We start from the raw sequence: 20564 nt of genomic DNA on the forward strand, positions 1-20564 counted from the left end.
GCGGTGGTAGCACACACCTTTAATCCCAGCACTCGAGAGGCAGAGGCAAGCAGATTCTCTATTAGTTCAGGCTCCAAAGCCACAGAGAAACCCTGTCTCAAAAAACCAAAAACGAAAAACAAAGAAAGAAAGAAAGAAAGAAAGAAAGAAAGAAAGAAAGAAAAGTCTCAGCTCTCAAGACTCATCTCCTTTTGCAAATGTTTTAGGTTTCTCTCATCCTTCCTTGAAAAAAATGACTTAGCCGTTAAGAGTGGGACAAATGCTGGATTCCAGTTTAGCCAACGAAATATAAGTGACTGTCTGCTGGTGCTGGGAAACTTCTGGAAGGGTTTTACTTCCCAAATAAAAGGGGACGGATGCCAGTAACATATTACTTTGTCTGACCCTCTTTTTACCTTTGCCTTTGTGTAAACCACAGCCATCTTGCCACCAGGAGACAGGTTTCAGGGGAAAGACAGAAAAAAATAAAGCCAGAGCAAAGGCCAACATGTCACAGGATAGAGCAGAAAAGTGAAAAAAGTCTAAGTCTCGAGCAGAATGACACTAGCAGTGCCTGACACTCATGAATCTCTTGTTAAATGAGAAAACCCCCTTTAACCACGGCAGTGGGGCTTTCTGTTCTTTGCTGCTGAAACAACTGTGGATGCCTTTCCGGAGGAGATGTGGGACCAAGATCAGCAGTAGGACAAGGAAAGGAGCAAGTGCCACCACCGATCTAAGCCTTGTCTCTTTTCAAAGTTTATTTTGTTCATTGTGAACTAGTCTGCATTGACTTCAATCTTTTTTTAAAAAAATATTTTTATGATTCCTTTTATTTTCTATGTGCATTGGTGTTTTGCCTGCATGTATGTCTGTATGAGGGTGTCAGAACCCTGGAAATGGAGTTACAGACAGTTGTTAGCTGCCATGTGGGTGCTGGGAATACAATCGAGGTGCTCTTGACCTCTGTGCTATCTCTCCAACCCCATCTTCAATCTTTTTAAATTTATATAAAAAATTACCTAAGACCAGAGGGAGGGTGTCTAGTCAGTATTCTATTGCTGTGAAGAGACACTATGCCACAGCAACTCCTATAAAGACAGCCTTTAATTGGGGCTTGATTACAGGAAACACGGCAGCATGCAGGCAGACAGTGCTGGAGAAATAGTTGACAGCTCTGTACCTGGATCCACAGGTAGCAGGAAGAAGAGAGTCACTGGGCCTGACTTGGGTTTCTGAACCCTCAAAACCCACCCTAAGTGACACATTTCCTACAACAAGGCCTTTTAAATAGTGCCACTCACTCCCTATTGACTAAGCATTCAAATCTATGAGCCTATGGGGGCCATTCCTATTACAGAAGAGCTGAGTTCATTCCTCAGGACCCCTGGTGGCTCACAACTACCTATAATCCCAGTTACAGATGATACAATTCCCTCTCTGACTTCTGCAGACACCTGAGTGCACATGATGTACATCACTGGTACATACACATACACAAAAATAATAAATCTTTTCAATTATTTTTTTGTTGAAAAAATTTCCACCTCCTCCCCGCCTCCCATTTCCTTCCCCCTCCTCCCAATCCTCTCCCCCTCCCCCCAAAATAATAAATCTTTAAAAAATTAAAAGCATGGTCTCAAAAAAGCCTAATGTTTCATCAACAGAAAAATTGGGGGAAAAAAGTGAAGGCAGCTGTGATGGATCAAGCCTGTAGTCCCAGCACTCCAGGGGCTAAGCAGGAGGCCTGCCACAAGTTCATATCCAGGTGGGTTGACAGTGTCAGTCCCTGTCTCAAACAAAAGAAGTGGTAAGCACACATTCCACAAAGTAGAATAAGATCCAGTGAGATGGCTTAGCAGATAAAGATGTGTTGTTCAAGCCTGACTGGCTGAGTTCAATCCTCAGGACCCACATGGTGGAAGGAGAGACCCAGCACCCACAAGTTTTCTTCTGCCCACCCTATGAACACTAAGGTGTGTTCTCTCTCTCTCTCTCTCTCTCTCTCTCTCTCTCTCTCTCTCTCTGTCTTCCTCCCTCTCTCCTTCCCTGGGCTGGGCACTGGTAGCGCATACCTTTAATCCCAGCATCTGGGAAGCAAAGGCAAGAGGATCTCTGTGAGTTCGAGGCCTGCCTGTTCTCCAAAAGCTAGTTCCAAGACAGGCCCCAAAGTTACAGAGAAATTCTGTCTCGAAAAAAAAAAAAAGAATGAAATTTGCAAAAAAGTGGATAGAGCTTTGAGACAAACATTTCATGTATTCCTCTCACATGTAAAACTATAGTTAAATTTCTGTTTCTGTCTGTGTGTGTTACAAAAATAGAAGGAGACTGTAAGGAAGGAGGTTCAAGGACGGGGGCTCGTGAACAAGAAAGGACAATGGAATGTACGGGGCATGAGAGTAGAGGGAAGGACTATTAAGGAAATGGAAAAGGAGCAGCAAAAGATGGGAAGACAGATAAAGGAACATAGTGGGAGTGCGAATAAGAACAAAGTGTGATGAGGGGCTGGAAAGACAGACACACTCAAATGTGGTAAAAAAATTTACAGAAATTATTGCAGACAAGGTGCATGCTTTTAATCCTCGGGAGGCAGAGTCAGGCAGATCTCTGTGATCTTGTCTGGTCTACATAGTGAGTTCCAGGGCAACCAGAGCTACATATTGAGATCCTGTCTCAAAAAAACAAAACAAAAATTATTTCAAAAACTTTTAAGTGGATCATCATGGATGGCAACTATATAATTAGCTATACAATTAACATTGAGCTGTGCACTTTCAATTTGTTAAGAAAGATGATCGTATGTTATACGTACTTTAATCACAAAGTATACCTAGGATGAAGGGGCTCACAAGCCTCCATCCAGTCCTGGAGCTATAGACAGTTAATTATTGCTGGGAAAGGAGAGACATGTTCTTCAGCGGTGTAGTCAGTGATAACGTGCTCATGTTCCTATAAATAATCCCTCATCCATGCTCCCCTAAGAAACACTCATTAGGTCATGCACCTCCAAAGACACGAGAGTAGAAGGGAACTAGTGAGGTTCATGAGAGCAGGCGAGAGACAAAAGAGGGTAAAGAAAAACGAACTTGATAAAAATACATTATATACATGTATGAAAATATCGTCATGAAACTTATATACAATTAATACATGCTAATATAAAACAAAAACCCTGGTCATGAAGCAAGGAGAATAATGAAAATGACTGTTCTGTTCCTTATTATTTGTTAATATAATAAAACAAACATACACAAGTGCAATTTTAAAATCCTTTCTAAAGTTAGGTTTCTGTTACCTCTCTGTGTCTTCCAGATCCTGAATTTCTTTGGTGGAAAGAAAACTGCTGTCTTTACTACTGTTGGTTTCTTGTTCTTCCAAATTCTCTTTATCTAAAGCAGTTAAGAGAGCTAACTTTATTAAAATGAAAATTAGTTATGAGCATGTTTTAAAATGAACTGTAAAAATTAAAGCCATCAGTAGTTCTGCAAGTATGAATGCATCAGCTCCCTTTCCCACGAGAGAAGAGGGCCAGATGGCAGTCTGCAGGGCACCAGCACTCACAGCAGCTGCTTCTGGGGTCTTGGGAGATCTCTGGCGCCAGGTGAAGCTACAGGAAACCTAGCCGGTGCCAAGTTCAGAGAACTATATAAAGCAAAGGAAAGAAGGCACACAAAGAGGAGGCGAGCAGCCCTAAAAATAAGCCACACGATTGTGCTTTAGGGCACTCTTCCCTTTCTTGTTCTTGGATGCTCCTATGGCAGAACTTCATGGAAGGAATTTGGGGGGGATAAGGATGTACCCTTTAATGCATGCCAAGAATTTTACTAATACTGTCTCTTTTCATTGGCCAACAGAATTATGAAAGGAAGAGAACATTTGCTAATTAGTGCACCAAGCACTGTGCACAGAGCTATCACGATCACGAGACAGGAACTACTGTTCCCATCACACAGATAAGGAGAGATAAAGTTCAGAAATGAAGCAGTTTGTTAGACAAAATTAACTGGTAGAACTGGAATTAAAATGGAGTTGTACCTGACCTAAGTCACACTCTTCCATATGCATTCCATAAAAACTTTATGAAAAGACCTGGATATTGGCTTACCATTTTCAGTGGTGCTCAGACCATGTGCTGTGTTCTCCTGTGACACCATGGGTGAAATCTGCTGTTGCTTCAGATGCTCTGTAACAGTACAAAAACAAAAGGCAACTTATCCCACCTTTCCATAGCACACAATTTTCTAGGACAGGGGCTCTCAAAGGACAGTCCTCAAATCTGCATTATTGCTGTTGTTCCTCACCTGAAATGTAGAAATAAAAATAAAAACCGAGGAGTAGTCTGGGAACACAGCTACTGAAATGTGGAAAGTGAAGAGCAAGCTCACACGGTTAATGAACTTTTGTAATTAAAAACAAAAATGATAAATAAGAGAATTGATATTGAATTTATGTTTATGTTCTTTTGGTTTTAAAAACAGACTTAAAGATTTAAAATGTTTTATTTGTATGAGTATGTATCTATGTTTGTAAATGTCTTGTGCCCACAGAGATCATAAGAAGGCTTCAGCTCCCCTGGAACTGAGCTACAGATGGTTGTGATCCACCATGTGGGTGCAGAGAACCAAACCCAGGCTCTCTGCAAGAGTACGTGTCCTTAACCTCTGAGCCATCTCTCCAGCCCCCAGCCCTGTAATCTTGATTTTGTACTCTTTCAACAGCAGAGCCACCCACAAGTGTCTCCATCTCTACTGGCCTATATGTCACGTTTTTACTATGAATATCCATGTTCCCACTTCCAAGATCAGCAGACGCTGAGCTCACCGGCTGCTCTGCATTTGTTAGGTGCTGGATTCCTTCAGAATGCTCTGCAGAGCAGAACAGAGCAGAGAAGCAGCTGTATCAAGGCGGTGCTAGTCTGCTCCCTTTCTACTGTTAGTAAATGGTGCCTGACAGCTCTTGAGCATCAGTTACACCTGTGAAATCATTCAGATCAGATTTGTATCCCCATCGGTCCCTTGTTGCTCTTAAATGATCACCTATATCCTAAAAGACCTTTCCCTTTAAGATGCTTGTCGGGGCCTAGACCTCTGGATATGAACCCTCCTGATGTGAGATACCCCTCTGTATGCTGTGAATATGTTTTATTACCCCTGGTTAATAAAGAAGCTGCTTTGCCTATGGCAGGATAGAACGTAGCTAGGTAGGAAATCCAAGCAGAGATAGAGAAAGAAGGCGGAGCCAAAAGAGACATAAGCAGAGAAGCAAGAGGTGAGGTAACAAGGCACGAGCTCACAGCAAAATATAAAATAACAGGAATTGATTAATTTAAGTTGTGATAACTAGTTAATAAGTCTGACCAAATAGGTCAAATAGTTTGTAATTAATATAAGTTTCTGGAGTGGGTGGCCAGGAAACAAGAGGGCAGCCTCTGGTTACACCCTACAAAAAAGCAGGGGACAGATCCTGACTACTCCCTAGAGGTCTTTTCAGAACAAACAACAGTGATGATAGCACAGTTAGCCGAGTTCATTAGGTCAAAGGGCAGGCGTTGAGGGCTTGCTAAGAAGCCCAGAGGATGGCTGTGCCTTGAGTCAGAGCGTGAAGTCCTAATCCCTTAAGATTCACAAGACCTCAGAGATCCTGAAAACCAACTGCCACTGCCTTGAGAAATTCTCTGTAAGCCCTATACCAAGAACTGGACCATCATAGACATGAGAGGGACCCATTAAAGATAAAGGCTGGTCTAACAGGCTATTGGAGAAGCAGGCTGCCTGCTCCCAAGGTCTCTATAACATGACACTATTGCTTTAAACATCAGACCAGCTGTAAATAAAATTAAGTAGCTATTTCTCAGTAGCCTCCCAAAAGAGAAAATTCTAGTCTCATCAGGTTTTTCTTTCATTGACTTCTGGGCAATTATAAGAGGGATTTATTTATTTATTTATTTATTTATTCACAACCCAATACATTTAACACTTCCTCTACTAGCAAAATTGGAAGTAAACATGTCTTGGCCTGAGCAGCCAGACTACAGGGTTCTAAGAAATATCTAGTTTGAGTTGAAAGGAAGATTAGCAATTCCTTTAATCAAAAGAGCTTATCATTTAGACATGGTGGTACACTTGGGAGGCTGAGGCAGAAAGACAGAATTAAGCCCAGTCTAGCTATTAAATGAACTCTAGACCAGACTGAGCTACATAGCAAGACCCTATCTCAAAAAATGTAAACAAAATCAAACAAAAGCCTCACAAAAATAAAATCAGTATCTCCAACACCATCCGAATGCTGTTATTACACCTTTACTCTTTTCATAGCCCCTTTAAGCAACAGATGACAAAATAAATGCTCTGATTATCTGGGCCACACTGTGGCCGATTGATTCAGAAACTGTCCCTTTCTGAATTCTACATTCAACCACACCTTCCTACATTTTTTTTTTTTTTTTTTTTTTTTTTTTTTTTTTTTTTTTGGTTTTTCGAGACAGGGTTTCTCTGTGGCTTTGGAGCCTGTCCTGGAACTAGCTCTGTAGACCAGGCTGGTCTCGAACTCACAGAGATCCGCCTGCCTCTGCCTCCCGAGTGCTGGGATTAAAGGCGTGCGCTACCACCGCCCGGCCCTACATTTTTTTGTACTAGTGCTGATACCTAAGAAAAAGAAACCATATTGGTGTCAGTGACCACAACCAACAGGGCCAAGGAGTATATTTTGTATTGAACACCTCTTACCGATTTCATCAAGGAGCTCCTGAGCTGGCGGTGGAAGCTCACTGACATGATGCTGAGAGGTGGTTTCCACTAGAAAAAGATAAGGGGAAATGACTTAACACCCTCCTAGACAGGAACTGTAATTTTCTAGGGTTTCACAGACTTAAGCTTTCTCAGCGGTGAAATAAACTAAAGCACATGAGAGCATCTCTCATGACATTCTCAGTGGAGGCTTCTTTAATACATGTGTGGTGTTACTCTCCACTTTATCCCATCTACCCCACTCTTTGCTTCTCTCTAAGGTCACTTGAATCAGATTAAGGTACAAGTTCTTACTAAGAGGCTTGAGGATGACCTGGAGCAGGTTGTGGGAGAACACAGAGGTTCTAGATAAGCCAAAATGAACAAAAACACAAAGCAAGAGGCCTTTCTCTGTAGATTATCAAGCCAAGAGTTATGGGAGCAACCGTATTTTGGGTCTTTCCCCAAGTGCTAAATCATACATAGCAAGCCCGTCAATATAACATACAAAAATTTCTCTTCCCTGGAGAGAAATTCCAAGGGCTATAGCAAAGGAAGACATTGCAACAAATTATTATTATAACAAAATTATTGCAACAAATGTAACATGCCCTAGAAGTTTCTAGCAATCTTGTGTAATTAAAAACTGTCTTCTAAGTCTATCCTAAGAACAGTCAGAGGTTCAGATAAGACTTATGTACAAGGGGTAAAACTTGGAAAACAAAATAAATTTTTTTTTTTTTGGTTTTTCGAGACAGGGTTTCTCTGTAGCTTTGGTGCCCTTGCTGGAACTAGCTCTTGTAGACCAGGCTGGCCTCGAACTCCCAGAGATCCGCCTGCCTCTGCCTCCTGAGTGCTGGGATTAAAGGCGTGCGCCACCACTGCCCGGCCAAACAATATAAATTTTCAAAGAAGATAATGATTAAGCAATATTTTCAGAGTCTATTATTATGGAGCTACTATATACTTATGAATAATTCTTAATTATAAGAGGAAAGGCTCAAAATACAATTAGCGTTTGTTGTTTATAAGTATTTCCAGAATCACTCAGTCTGGCAATACTAAAATCCATGAGTTCCTTATGCAAAGTGGCATAGTATTTGATTGTTCATAATACCTAATAGAATGCAAATGCCATGTAAACCACTGATACAGTACACTGTTTAGGTAGGGAAGAAAGATGAGAAAAAGCAACTATACATATACAATACAAGATGCAATCTTTTCTCAAATACTTTTCATCTGACACTGATTGAATCCATGGATAAGGAATGAATGAATGGATAAGGAAGCGGAGCATATGTCAAGGAGAAACACAGTCTAGAACTAAGAAATAGCATGACTACAAAAGCTCGAGTATTTGTTATATATTCCTCAAACTATGAAACAAGATAATGTACCCAAACACAGCAAGCTGTGGTATGATTATTTGATCATTTTGTTTTTTAAACTTCTTTATTCACATTATTAATATTTTTGTTTAAACCAAATGTCACATCAAACATTGATGAACATCAACCTAAGCATTCTTAAACTGGCTTACTCTCATACTTCCTTGATATTAAATACAGGGTACCTCTGGGTAGGTGCTTCCTCTGGATAGCATGGGCTGATGTCACAGATGGCACAAAAAAGTTAGAAGAACCAACTCCACTAATCGCAGACCATTTTTTCTATAAGAAAAGAATTTGAGACATAAAATATGGTAAGCATCATGTGCACTAGGTGAAAAGGCATATATGTAGCTTAGTAATTTGTACTCACTTTTGAGAGTAAGTCACAAATTCAACAGGTAGCTCCCCGGGAAGCTTTGTCTCTGCTGAGCACTTAGTAATCACATTGGGCCTGTCCCTCACTAAGCCACTGGTAACTTTAGATAGGGCCTGTATCTTTCTTATTTAGGTTTGGATATGGTGCCTGGAACTTAGAATCTGCCCAATTAACAGTTCATTGAGTGAAAGCATAAAGTTCCTTGTTATTTTCTCACTTCTGAGTGGAATGTTGTGAGCCAAATACCAAAAACATTTACAATCAGTTTCCCATTGAATGCTAAGGAAAGTAACCACTCTGTTCCCAAGAAGGCATCATGGTTGGCTGTAGTTGTCAGTTTGACATACCTAGTTGTCACTTGAAGAACTGCTGCCATCAGATTGGCCTATAGGAATGTCTGAGGCATTTTCTTAATTTCTAGCTGATGTAGGAAGCCTCAGACTACTGTGGGCAGTTCCACCCCCTAGGCAGATGGTCTGGACTATATAAGAAAAATAACTGAAAAGCCAGGAGAAAGCCAGTAAACAACTGTGGTGATTCAAATGAGAATGGCTCCCACAGACTTACACAGCCGAATGTCTGCTTTCTCGTTGGTCAACTGCTTTGGAAGATTTAGGAGGCATGCTCTTGTTAGAGAACGGGTGTCACTGAGGGTGGGCTCTGAGGTTTCAAAAGCCCATGCTAGGCCCAGTTTGTGCTCTGTCTGTAACCTGTGGATTAGATGTGAGCTTCCAGCTACTGCCTCAACACCATGCCTGCCTGCTATGCTTCTGCCGTGATTCACGGATTAGCCCTCAAACTGTAAGCAAGGCCCCAATCTCCTTGGTCATGGTGGTTATTATAGCAATAGCAGTAACCAAGACAACAGAGTTCCTCCAGGGTTTCTGCTTCAAATCTTACCCCCAGGCTCCTGCCCTGGCTTCCCTAGTTGAGGGACTATAACCTATAAGCCAAATTAACCCATTCTTCCCTTGAGTTGATTTTGATCAGTGTTTCACCTTGGCAACAGAAATCAACTAATACAGAGGGTCAGCCAAAAGGTTTGTAAAGAGAAGTATCATGTAGGAATTTGTGGTTTTCTTCTAAAGACTAAAAGTGCAATATGAGGGAGAAAGAAAAAAGAACTCATGGGCGAGGAGAAGGTGCTATAACATGAATTCTCCTGCAAGTTCAGGGAGACAGCATGTGTCAAGAAGCACGAGGTAAACCTCCCAGAACAGACTCCAGAGAGAAGCCCAGGGATGCCTGGGAGCAATGCAGCATAGTTCTTGCTTCTCAATGAATTTGGAGAATTCTCAGCCCTTTCTATCCCTGAGGGCCTTGGACTGACCTCATGAAAGTGAAACGCAAAACTGGACACTCACAGGATCAACCAGTTTTGCAGGTAGAGGCCTAGAAGAAGCCAGGAGAGACTCCAGGCGCTGTGCTCTCTCTCGGACAGTTGTAAATTCGGCAGACAAAATTCTCATAGATTCTTGACCATCCCAACAAAATGCAGATCTTCTTTTAACCTGAAATGTGGTACTGTTGAGGCAGTCTTCATAGTGACTAGCATCTGAAGAAACTGACCCTAGGAGAAAAGAGGGCAGTAACTGTCTAAATTCTTTACATTATAAACAATCATAAACTATAACTATGCTTGGAATTTTCCAGATTGCTAATAACGGAAACAACCATGAATCTGAAACAGTTCCTCAGGTCTAAAGCTCTATATTCTTAGGATGTCTGGATATTAAATATATATATATATATAAAGCTGGTCATCAAAATGAAATAAAAGGAAATTAAGTCACAAATTTACCAAAAATAAGAACCCTGCAGCAAAACTATTTGATACTGGTTACATGTAGTAACAGCAGGGTCAAGGACTGTATGGCTAGTATCCGGCAGTTAAGTTAGGTGTGTGTGGATTCAGAGTAGGCTCCACACTGGAATGTTTCCACCACTGCACTCTAACACTGGCTTCCAATAACAGCTATAGCACCATTACCACTTCCAATGCAAACTCAGGTAGATAACCTTCCGCCTTGGTTGCCCTGCATTCTCAAAGAAAATCGAAAACACAAATTGGTAATGAAAACTGGATTTGTTATAGTTTTACTAAATCAGAAAGCAAGGGGGAAATAAAGAATTCCTTATTTTGGGGCTGGAGAGATGGCTCAGCGGTTAGGAGCATTGCCTGCTCTTCCAAAGGTCCTGAGTTCAATTCCCAGCAACCACATGGTGGCTCACAACCATCTGTAATGAGGTCTGGTGCCCTCTCCTGGCCTGCAGGAACACACACAGACAGAATATTGTATACTTAATAAATAAATAAATATTTTTTTTTAAAAAAGAATTCCTTATTTTTTTCTACCATGCCTGTGGCATTTTTGCAATTTATAAAAAATCAGAGAGGATAGTTCTAGGGCTATATTTCAGTGGTAGAGAACTTGCCTGGCTTTACAAAGTCCTATATTTGATCCCCAACATCAAAGTAAACAAATAAAAAGACAATTCAAGAGATATGGCTATTTAGCTAGGAGAACATTTAATTGTTTCTGAGGAGAAGGCAGCCCAGTGCTAAAACCCAACTTGTCTCCATTTGCAACAGGCTGTCTCCAGCAGGGAGGGTCTGCTACATGGTTACACTATAGCTCTACCTGGAAGTTACTGTTTAGTTCTGACTCTTAAAAAAAAAAAAAGACCTTTGCAGGGCTAGAAATAGCCCAGCAGTTAAGAATACTTGTTGTTCTAGAGGACCCAGATTCTGTTCCCAGGAACCACTTGGTGGCTCACAACCAGCTGTAAATGCCAGACCCAAAGATCAGTCGCCCTCTTTTGGTCTCTGTGGGCACTGCAAGAATGTGGTACACAAACATGTGCAGGCAAAATGGTGTGGGAGGTCCTTCTGTCTGTGTGTTGCTTTTCTTGGTTAATGAATAAAGAAACTACCTTGCCTGTTGATAGGACAGAACTTAGGTAGGTGGGGAAGACAGACATGAACGCTGGAAGGAAGAAGGGAAGTCAGAGAGATGCTATGGAGTCGCCGCCAGAGTCAGACGTGCTGCAACTGTGCTGATAGGCCATGACCTCATGGTGATATACAGATTAATAGAATTGGGTTAAATTAAGATATAAGAGGAGTTAGCCAATAAGAAGCTAGAGCTAATGGGCCAAGCAGTGATTTAAATAATCCAGTTTCTGTGTAATTATTTCTGGTCTAGGCTAGTTGGACAGCCAGGAACGAGTAAGTGACCCTTTCGCCTACAGCAAAACATCCATACACATATAATAAGAACAAGTATTTTAGCACTTCTTTACTCCTAGCACTCAGGAGGCAGAGGCAGGCAGATCTCTGAGTTTAAGGCCAGACTGGTCTACAGAGCTAGTTCTAGGACAGTCAGGGATACCCAGAGAAACCCTGTCTCAAAAAACAAAACAACAAAAAGAAGTAAAGAAAAGAACACACCTTCATTTTGGGAGAAAACAGACATCAGGACTATGCCCAACTAGGACAAATAGAAGGGCCTGTAAATTCATCCTCCAGAATATTCCTCCCTGTGTCCGATTATTACCTTGGCTGAGCGGAGTACTGACACTAGCAGGTGCATGCTTTAATTTGGGTGTTTTGCATGAGGTTTCCTTGAAACAGCTGTCTTGTTCACAGGAGATACTCGACAGGTCTTGAATGTCTGTCAGTGATCTAAAGAATTAAAGAACACATAGTAAGCTGGTCATGGTGATATAACTGTGTTAACCCACCTGTTCAGAGGCTAAGGCAGGAGGACTGCCATGACTTCAAGGCCATCCTAAGCTACAGTGATTTCAAAGCCAACCCAACTACATTGCAAGACTCAGTCTTTTATTATTATTATTGTTATCATTATTATTATTACTATTAGAGACCATGTTTCTCTGTGTAACAGCTGTCCTGAAACTCACACTGTAGACCAGACTCGCCTCAGACTCATAGAGATCCACCTGTCTCTGCCTCCTGAGTGTTGGGATTAAAGGCATGCACCACCACCACCTGGTTGCAGGACTGTCTTAAAGGAACAAAGTAATTGTGAGATGTGGTGAGATATTTGGAAAAACAGAACAATACATTCCTATATTCCTGATTGGAACTTCTTTTATTGTGGTGGGTTTGAACTCACGATAGGCTAGCCTTGAACTCATGATCTTACTGTTTCAGAATCCTTAATGTTGGGATGTGGACCACCATGTTCTGCTCTAATAATAACGTTTAGAATGTACTTTTTCGCTGGGCTGTGATAATGCACGCCTTTAATCCCAGCACTTGAGAGGCAGAGGCAGGCGGATCTCTGGGAGTTTGAGGCCAGCCTGGTCTAGAAAGGGAGTCCCAGGACAGGTTCTAAAGCTACAGAGATACCGTGTCCCAAAAAAACAAAGATTATACTTCCAATAGATCAGAGACTATCTAAAAAAAATATTAAGAAATATCCCCAGCACCCATACAATAGTTTAGAACCATCTGTAACTCCAGTTCTAGGGAAATCCAATACCCTCCTCTGACCTCCTTGGGCATACCACACAAGTATACATACTTGTATGCAAAATACCAATGCAAAGAAAATAGAAATTTAAAATATCTATCTTAAAATCGATGCTGGATCCAGGAGTGGTAGTTTGCTCATGCCCACAACTTCAGCACTTCAGCGGTTAAGGCAAAAGGACTGCCTCAACTTCAAGGTGAGCCTAGGCTACACAGTCAGTCCAAGGCCCCAGACTAAACAGAAAAATAATCAGCAAAACAACAAAAGTGGGGTTGGGGACAGGGGTGGAACATGCCTATAACTCTTTCACTCCTAAATCAAGGAAAAAACAACAAACAAAAAAGAGATACTGAGCTATAGATGTGGTTTAGCAGCAGGGCACTTGCCAAGTGTGTGACAGACAGGCCCTGGAGTTCTATTCCTGGCATCACAAGAAAAAAAATATATGTAATTTGAAACATATTTTGGCTGATAAAATAAAACTTCCCATTTATAAAAGAATATTTATGAAGAAAGTACATTTAATCTATCTCAAGTAGTAACCTTATTACCATAATCACCATCATTACTGTATTTCCTTGATTATAAGATGCTATTAATAATAGATCATATCATCAATTTAATAACAGCTTTTTGTGAAAGAAGAAAGATGGTTACATTAAATATATTTATGGCAAGAATAAGAGCCAGAAAGATGCTCAATGGGTAAGGCATTTGCTGAGCAAGCCTGGCAACCTGAGTTTGATCCCCAGAACCCATGTAAAGGTGGAAGAAGAGAAGCAATTCCACAAAGCTGTCCTTTCACTGCACGTGCACAGCCCAGCATGCCCGAGTCTTTCTGATGATGATGATGATGATGATGATGATGATGATGATGGAAGGGACAGATTCTTAAGAACAAGGAAATAGTCCACAAAACCAAGACTATACAAATCTCCAGAGCTACTCTTTGGCATCCGCACATGTCTTTCTCTTTCGGTTCCTTCAGGGGCTCCTCTAAGGCCTCTTCTTGCTTATCTTCAGCACTGAGAGAGAAAACATAAGAAAAAGAAAGAGTACTTGTCAGTCAAGCACACTAACTTGGTACCAGTTCCCCAGTCAAGGGGAGAGGCAATGGAGAGAGCACAAAATTCAGAAGTAGAAAGTATGAGCTCTAGTTCTGGTTCAGGTGCTAATCAGTCACAAGTTCTTCAGCGTATGTGGGTCTCAATTATTCTCCATGGACTGGACAAATACTCTCGAAGGATGACCCCAGCTCTGAAATAAGCCAGCTGATCTACGTGACAGTGAGCAAGTTCCTTAGAAAGCCACTGGAGCACAGGACCTTTGCTGGGAGGCAGACATGGAGCAAAGGGCACAGGCGTAAGGCTTTAGCAACTCTGAGGCCAGAAGAGATATTGAAGACAAACTTGACCCATCTACTTCAACCAATACTTAAGCTTCAATTTCAGTACTCATGGGACATAGAACTATAAGCAGATCTCACACTAAATCTTTTTTGTTTGTTTGTTTGAGACAGGGTTTCTCTATGTAGTTCTGGATGTCCTGGAACTCACTCTGTAGACCAGGCTGGCACTCAGAGATCCACCTGCCTCTGCTCAAGTGCTGGGGTTAAAAATGTGCACCTGTACCATTTCTGACATGTTTTACTGCTGAGTAGTATTCATCGTATAGTTGTGTACTACTGTCTCATCATAAAGTGAGGCATCTGGGTTTCCATTTGGGAAGAGTTTGTCTTTTAGGCACAAATATCCAGAAGTTGTAGTTATCTTTAATGCCTATGTCAGTATTCTCAGAATTATTATTCCTATTTTATTTGTTCATTCATTTTAAGACAGGATCTCACTGTGTATCTCTGCCTGTCCTGGAACTTGCTATGTAAATCAGGCTTGCCTTGAACTTATAGTGCTAGAATTAAAGGCATATGCCACCAGGCCTGACTTTATCATTCCTATTTTAAAGACGTGACAGAAAAGAGGCAGAGACCTATGACCAAAGTCATATGGATAAAATGTCAAGAACCAGGATCTGAATAAAAATAATTACTCCCTTTCACTACCCATCAAATTCTGCTGAAAACGTCCTAATATTTTTAAATTGCACAGAACTAATTTGTATGATAGTGAATAACACACCTGAATGTAAGTAATACATACATATAATTACTTTTGCCAATAAATGTTGCTCCTAAGACTAAAACTGAATACAAAAATAACAGTTGTACCTTTGCTTAGCTTGGAACTGAGGCTCAGTCAAACTCTCAGCATTCTTTCCAAAGAATTCTCTTATTTGAAACTTTTCTTCAACTGAAAGGATAAAGAAAATGTAGTTTCACTTTAATTCCAGCACTCAGGAGGCAGAGGGAGGCAGACCTCTGTGAGCTCAAGACTAGTCTGGCTAACATTGCAAGTTCTAGGACAGCCAGACTAAATAACACATAGGGAGATGCTGTCTCAAAAAATAAACAAACCATCACCATCATTTGGGTTGGGCTTCAAGATACCGCAGAAGGTAGAGGCACTTGCCCAGAAGCTTGACAGCCTAAATTAGGTCTCTGGATCCCACAAATGGCAGGAGAAAACCAACTAAGAGTTGTCTTCAGGCCTCCACATGCGAGCCACGGGGTGTGCAAACTCAGAAGGGAGAACTTTATTCCAACACTCAAAACACAACCAAACGATTTACAGTTATTTCTGCAAACAAATGCTATTTTGTCTTTTCAAGAAGCCAAACTGAACCTGGTAGTGGTGGCACACGCTTTTAATCCCAGCACTTAGGAGGGAGAGGCAGGAGGATCTCTGCGAGTTGAGGGCCAGCCTGGTCTACAGAGCTAGTTCTAGAACAGCCAGGTCTACACAAAGAAACCCTGTCTTGAAAAAAAAAAAACAACAGAAAAAGTCAGGTGGTGGTGCATGCCTTTAATTCCAGCACTCAGAAGTTCTAGGACAGCTTGGTCTACAGAGTAAGTTCTAGGAAAGCCAGGGCTACACAGAGAAACCCTTGAAAACCAAAAAAAAAAAAAAAAAAAAAAAAAAAAAAGATTCTAAATCCAAAGTGGCAGTGGTGGGGAATTTCCAGACAGTAAAAAATATGCCTCTTAGCTATCAACACCCTCTAAAGACAGAAGAGCAGGGAGAGGGGGATTAAGTGCTGAAAAGGGAATTAGAGTCTTCTGCTTTTCCAGGTATCAAGTGTCTGAAGTTAGACTTCCCCAGTTCTCTCTAAGATCCTTCTCAAGTATGTAGACAAACAGACTGCCATTCATTTTCCTTTCTTTCCATTGTTAAACTGTCCTACAGAAAGAACGACAGATTCCATTTCCCCACTCCTAAGGTCCTGCTCGCTGATGGGCCCAGAAAGGTCCACCAGAACAGTGCTGCCTATAGCAGGCATGAAGAAGCTCTGAAACCAGACTAATAGAGAAATGCTGGGGCTGGTATTCCTCTTCCTGTGACATTCCTTTAAAAAGATAAACATCAAGAAAGCATAAACTAGTAACCACAATTTGTTACTATCTTTAGCACGAGACGGAAATGGAATCTTGGGATTAAGTAGCTTGGCCAAGGATCTACAAAAGCCAGAGGTAGAAAAGGCTGAGAACCAGCAGGCCTCTCACTGTTACTTCTGCTACAATGGGAAGGGGTATACATTGTAGGAGAATGGAGGGAAAGGCTGTAAGAACGGAACACAACAGAAGTCCAAGGATTTTCATCCACTTCAGACGTTTGTTCAGAACTGGCCCTGGTCTTCTGTTCTAACAATTCTACCATTCCTTTGTCCAGCAGAACACTCATCCAAATCAGTGGCCATGTTTATACCAGACACACAGAAAGTGGTCATTGGTAAAGACTGCAAAAAAGATGAGTGTCCCTAGACCCTGGGGTTTTTGTTTGTTTGTTTGGTTGGTTTGGTTTTTTCAAGACAAGTTTCTTTGTGTAACAGCTCTAGCTATGCTGGAACTAGCTCTATAGACCAGACTGTCATGGAACTCAGAGATCTGCCTGCCTCTGTCTCCTAGTGCTAGGATTAAAGACGTGTGCCACCACCACCTAGCTCAACCCTGGGGTCTTTTTATATACATAGTCTGAATCCTGAGAATGTAACTTCATCTTAAAGCTTGCAGCTCTTTTCCAGTCCTAGAACTGAACACAGGGACATACCCACAACAGGCAGCTGCTCTGCTACTAAAATGCATCCTGACCCACAGGCCTCTTTACTTTGAGACAGGGTCTTGGTAATTTGCTAGTACGTGTGTGGTATCATTTCCAGCTTTGCATCTAAATGTGAGTTCATGAGTATGCACACACTGCATGTGCATGCAGAGGCCAGAAGTCAGCTTCAAGTGTTGCTCCTTAGGAGCTATCCACCCTTTTTGGAGGCAGAGTCATTCACTGGGCTCGAGCTTGCAAAGTAGGCTAGGCTGGCTGGCCAGGAAGCCCCAGGGATCCACCTGTATCTGCCTCCCTGGTGAAAGGATTACCAGTGTGTGCCACCATGCCAGGCTCTGGGAATCAGAATCAGGTTCTCATGCTTGCATGGCAAACACTGTATGAACTAAACCACATCCCCAGCTTCAAGTCTAGCTTCTGTTGCAGAACCAATAGCTCATTACCCTGCCTGCTGCTCCACTGTTACTTTCTTATGTAATGGAAAGTTCTTTCTAAGACACACAGAAATCAGGGGCTGCAAGTTGGGCATGATGACAAAGGCCTATAATTCTGAACTCAGAGGCTGATGCAGAAGATCATGACCTCAAAGTCAGTCTGGGGAAGAGGGGGCTAAATAGTGAAACTGGCATCAAGGCGGGGGTGAGGGAAAGAGAAGGCAAATGGAAAATAACTCAGCAGGTAAAGACATCTGCTGCCAAGCCTGATAACCAGAATTAGAGGCCCAGGACCCACACGGTAGAAGCAGAGAATTGATTTCCACATTGTCTTCTGATCCACATGTGTAGCTCTCCTCCACACATATATGCATACATGAATGTAAAAAAGTAAGAGACAGGAAAGAAAAAGGAGACTCTCAGACAAGCCCACACATGACTCTCAGGGACATCTTATTTGCTGATTTTCTAGTGCTTAAGCCTGTATTAATAACTAATAAAATCCCAACTCTGCTTTCAAAGAGAAAAAAAGACAAGCAAACCAAAATCTTCCTAGTATATTAAGCTGAATCTGCAAAATTGGCTGTTACTGCTTTGTAGGATTGTAAGCATATTGAAAATTGCCAAAATAAGAAATCAGCCTAGATAGTTATTAACAGACAAATGGATAAATGATGGAGGAAGGTCATTGGCTAATAAAGGAACTGCCTTGGCCCATTTTATTGGTTAGGACATAGGTAGGGTACGTGGTGGAGTAAACAGAACAAAACGCTGGGAGGAAGAGGAAGTGAGCTCAGACTCCACAGCTCTGCTCTCCGGAGCAGACACCTCAGCAGAGACGCCATGCCCTCCTCCCTGGCAGACACACGCGATGAAGGTCCGACCCAGGATGGGCATAGGCTAGAATCTTCCCGGTAAGCGCACCTTGGGGTGCTACACACAGATGATTAGAAATGGGCTAAATTAATATGTGAGAATTAGCCTAGAAGAGAATGGGCCAAGCAGTGTTTAAAAGAATACAGTTTGTGTGTTGTTATTTTGGGCATAAGCTAGCCGGGCAGGTGGCCGGGGGTGCTGAGAATGCAGCCCCGCCGCCCTTATTACTACAGATAAAGAAAATTTGTTGTGTACACATAACAAGTTTTATTCAGATATAAAGAAGAATGAAGTAGGGCAGTGGTGGCGCACACCTTTAATCCCAGCACTTGGGAGGCAGAGGCAGGCAGATCTCTGTGAGTTCGAGGCCAGCCTGGTCTAAAAGAGCTAGTTCCAGGACAGGAACCAAAAAGCTATGGAGAAACCCTGTCTCGAAAAATCCAAAAAAGAAAAAAAAAAGAAGAATAAAATTGTTATTTGTAGGAAAATAGAATTGAAGATCATAATGTTAAAAAAAAGTTAGACGCAGAAGACAAACACTGCATATTTTATCTCATATGCATGATGTGGGATTCCTGCCTGTATGCTATGAATAACATTAACAAAGGAACTGTCTTGGGCCTGTGCAGGGCAGAATAGAGGTAGGCGGGGAAAACTGAACTGAATAGTGGGAGAAAGAAGGCAGGGTCAGAAAGATGCCATGTAGCCACCGCAGGTAAGCCACAGCCATTTGGCGATAAGCAGATTAATAAAAGTGGGTTAAAATAAGATGTAAGAATTAGCCAATAAGAAGTGAGAGCTGGGCTGGACAGATGGCTCAGAGGTTAAGAGCACCTCTTCCAGAGGTCCTGAGTTCAATTCCCAGCAACCACATGGTGGCTCACAACCATCTATACTGAGATCTGGCACACTCCTCTGGCATGCAGGCATACATCGAGGCAGAATGTTGTATACATAATAAATAAATAAGTTTTTTTTTTAAAAAAAAAAGAAGTTAGAGCTAAGGGGCCAAACAATGATTTAATTAATACAGTTTCTGTGTGTTTATTTCAGGGCTGAGCAGCAGGGAACAAACAAGCCGCCTCCTACAGCATATGCACACTCTAGAAACAAGATAGGGGAACAAGGAAATTCTTGACTATAGGCAGAGTGTGTGTATAATATGAAAACATCGCAACAAAATGTTGTTTTTACATTAATTTTAAAAGTGTAAATTTTGAAGCCGGGCGGTGGTGGCGCACGCCTTTAATCCCAGCACTCGGGAGGCAGAGGCAGGCGGATCTCTGTGAGTTCGAGACCAGCCTGGTCTACAGAGCTAGTTCCAGGACAGGCTCCAAAGCCACAGGGAAACCCTGTCTCAAAAATCAAAAAAAAAAAGTGTAAATTTTGGTTTTTTTATTTCATGTTTTTCAAGACAAGTTTCTCTATGGAGTCCTGGCTGTCCTGGAACTCACTCTGTAGACCAAGCTGAATTTGAAGAGCTCCAACTGCCTCTATCTCCCAAGTGCTGGGATTAAAAGTATAAATTTTAAAAGAAAAAAAAGATGCTAAACAAAGGAAATGATGGCGACATTCTGACTTCTAGGGTGAAGAAAGACCAGAAATCAAGTTCTAACTTTTGTGCTATCAATAAGCAGCTGTGTGTCTGTGTAGATCCCTCAGGATGGTCAAGAAAGATAACCAGCTGTGTGCCATCAGGGACCTACAGTTCTGTGAGTGAGCACCACTTAGAAAACACGTCAACACAACGTGTGGCCACTGGGAGCCCGCTGAGGAGGAGAGGACTCATTCTTTTGTTTTGTTTGTTTTTAACCTTTACTTTTATTTTATGTGTATGGGTGCTTTGCCTGCATATATGTTTGTGCAGCAAGTACACGCATTGCCAGTGGGGGCCAGAAGAGGGCATCAGATACCCTGGGACTGATGTTATAGACAACTGAACTTCTATGTGGATCCTAAGAATGGAATCCAGGCTGGGTGGAGGTGGTGGGTTCCTTTAACTCCAGCATTCAGGAGGCAGAGGCAGGTGAGTTCTGGTCTACAGAACTAGTTCCAGGACAGCCAAGGGTACCTGAGGTTCAGCCAAAGAAATCATATGTGGGGGGGGGGGGG

General features: G+C 41.9%; 1 protein-coding gene across 1 annotated transcript in view; it reads right to left on the bottom strand.

Annotated features, from left to right (window-relative positions):
* LOC121456194 (inactive serine/threonine-protein kinase TEX14-like) overlaps positions 1 to 20564 on the bottom strand; it is an 82513-nt gene that overhangs the window by 3526 nt on the left and 58423 nt on the right. Inside the window, 8 exon segments of the mRNA XM_041664077.1 lie at positions 3275 to 3368; positions 4085 to 4162; positions 6705 to 6773; positions 8281 to 8377; positions 9839 to 10044; positions 12032 to 12159; positions 13936 to 13998; positions 15198 to 15279. Coding sequence (XP_041520011.1) covers positions 3275 to 3368; positions 4085 to 4162; positions 6705 to 6773; positions 8281 to 8377; positions 9839 to 10044; positions 12032 to 12159; positions 13936 to 13998; positions 15198 to 15279 — 817 coding nt within the window.

Source organism: Microtus oregoni, unplaced genomic scaffold (assembly GCF_018167655.1).
Source record: "Microtus oregoni isolate MIOR12 unplaced genomic scaffold, Mior012 000015F_ref0000493, whole genome shotgun sequence".
NCBI lineage: Eukaryota > Metazoa > Chordata > Mammalia > Rodentia > Cricetidae > Microtus > Microtus oregoni.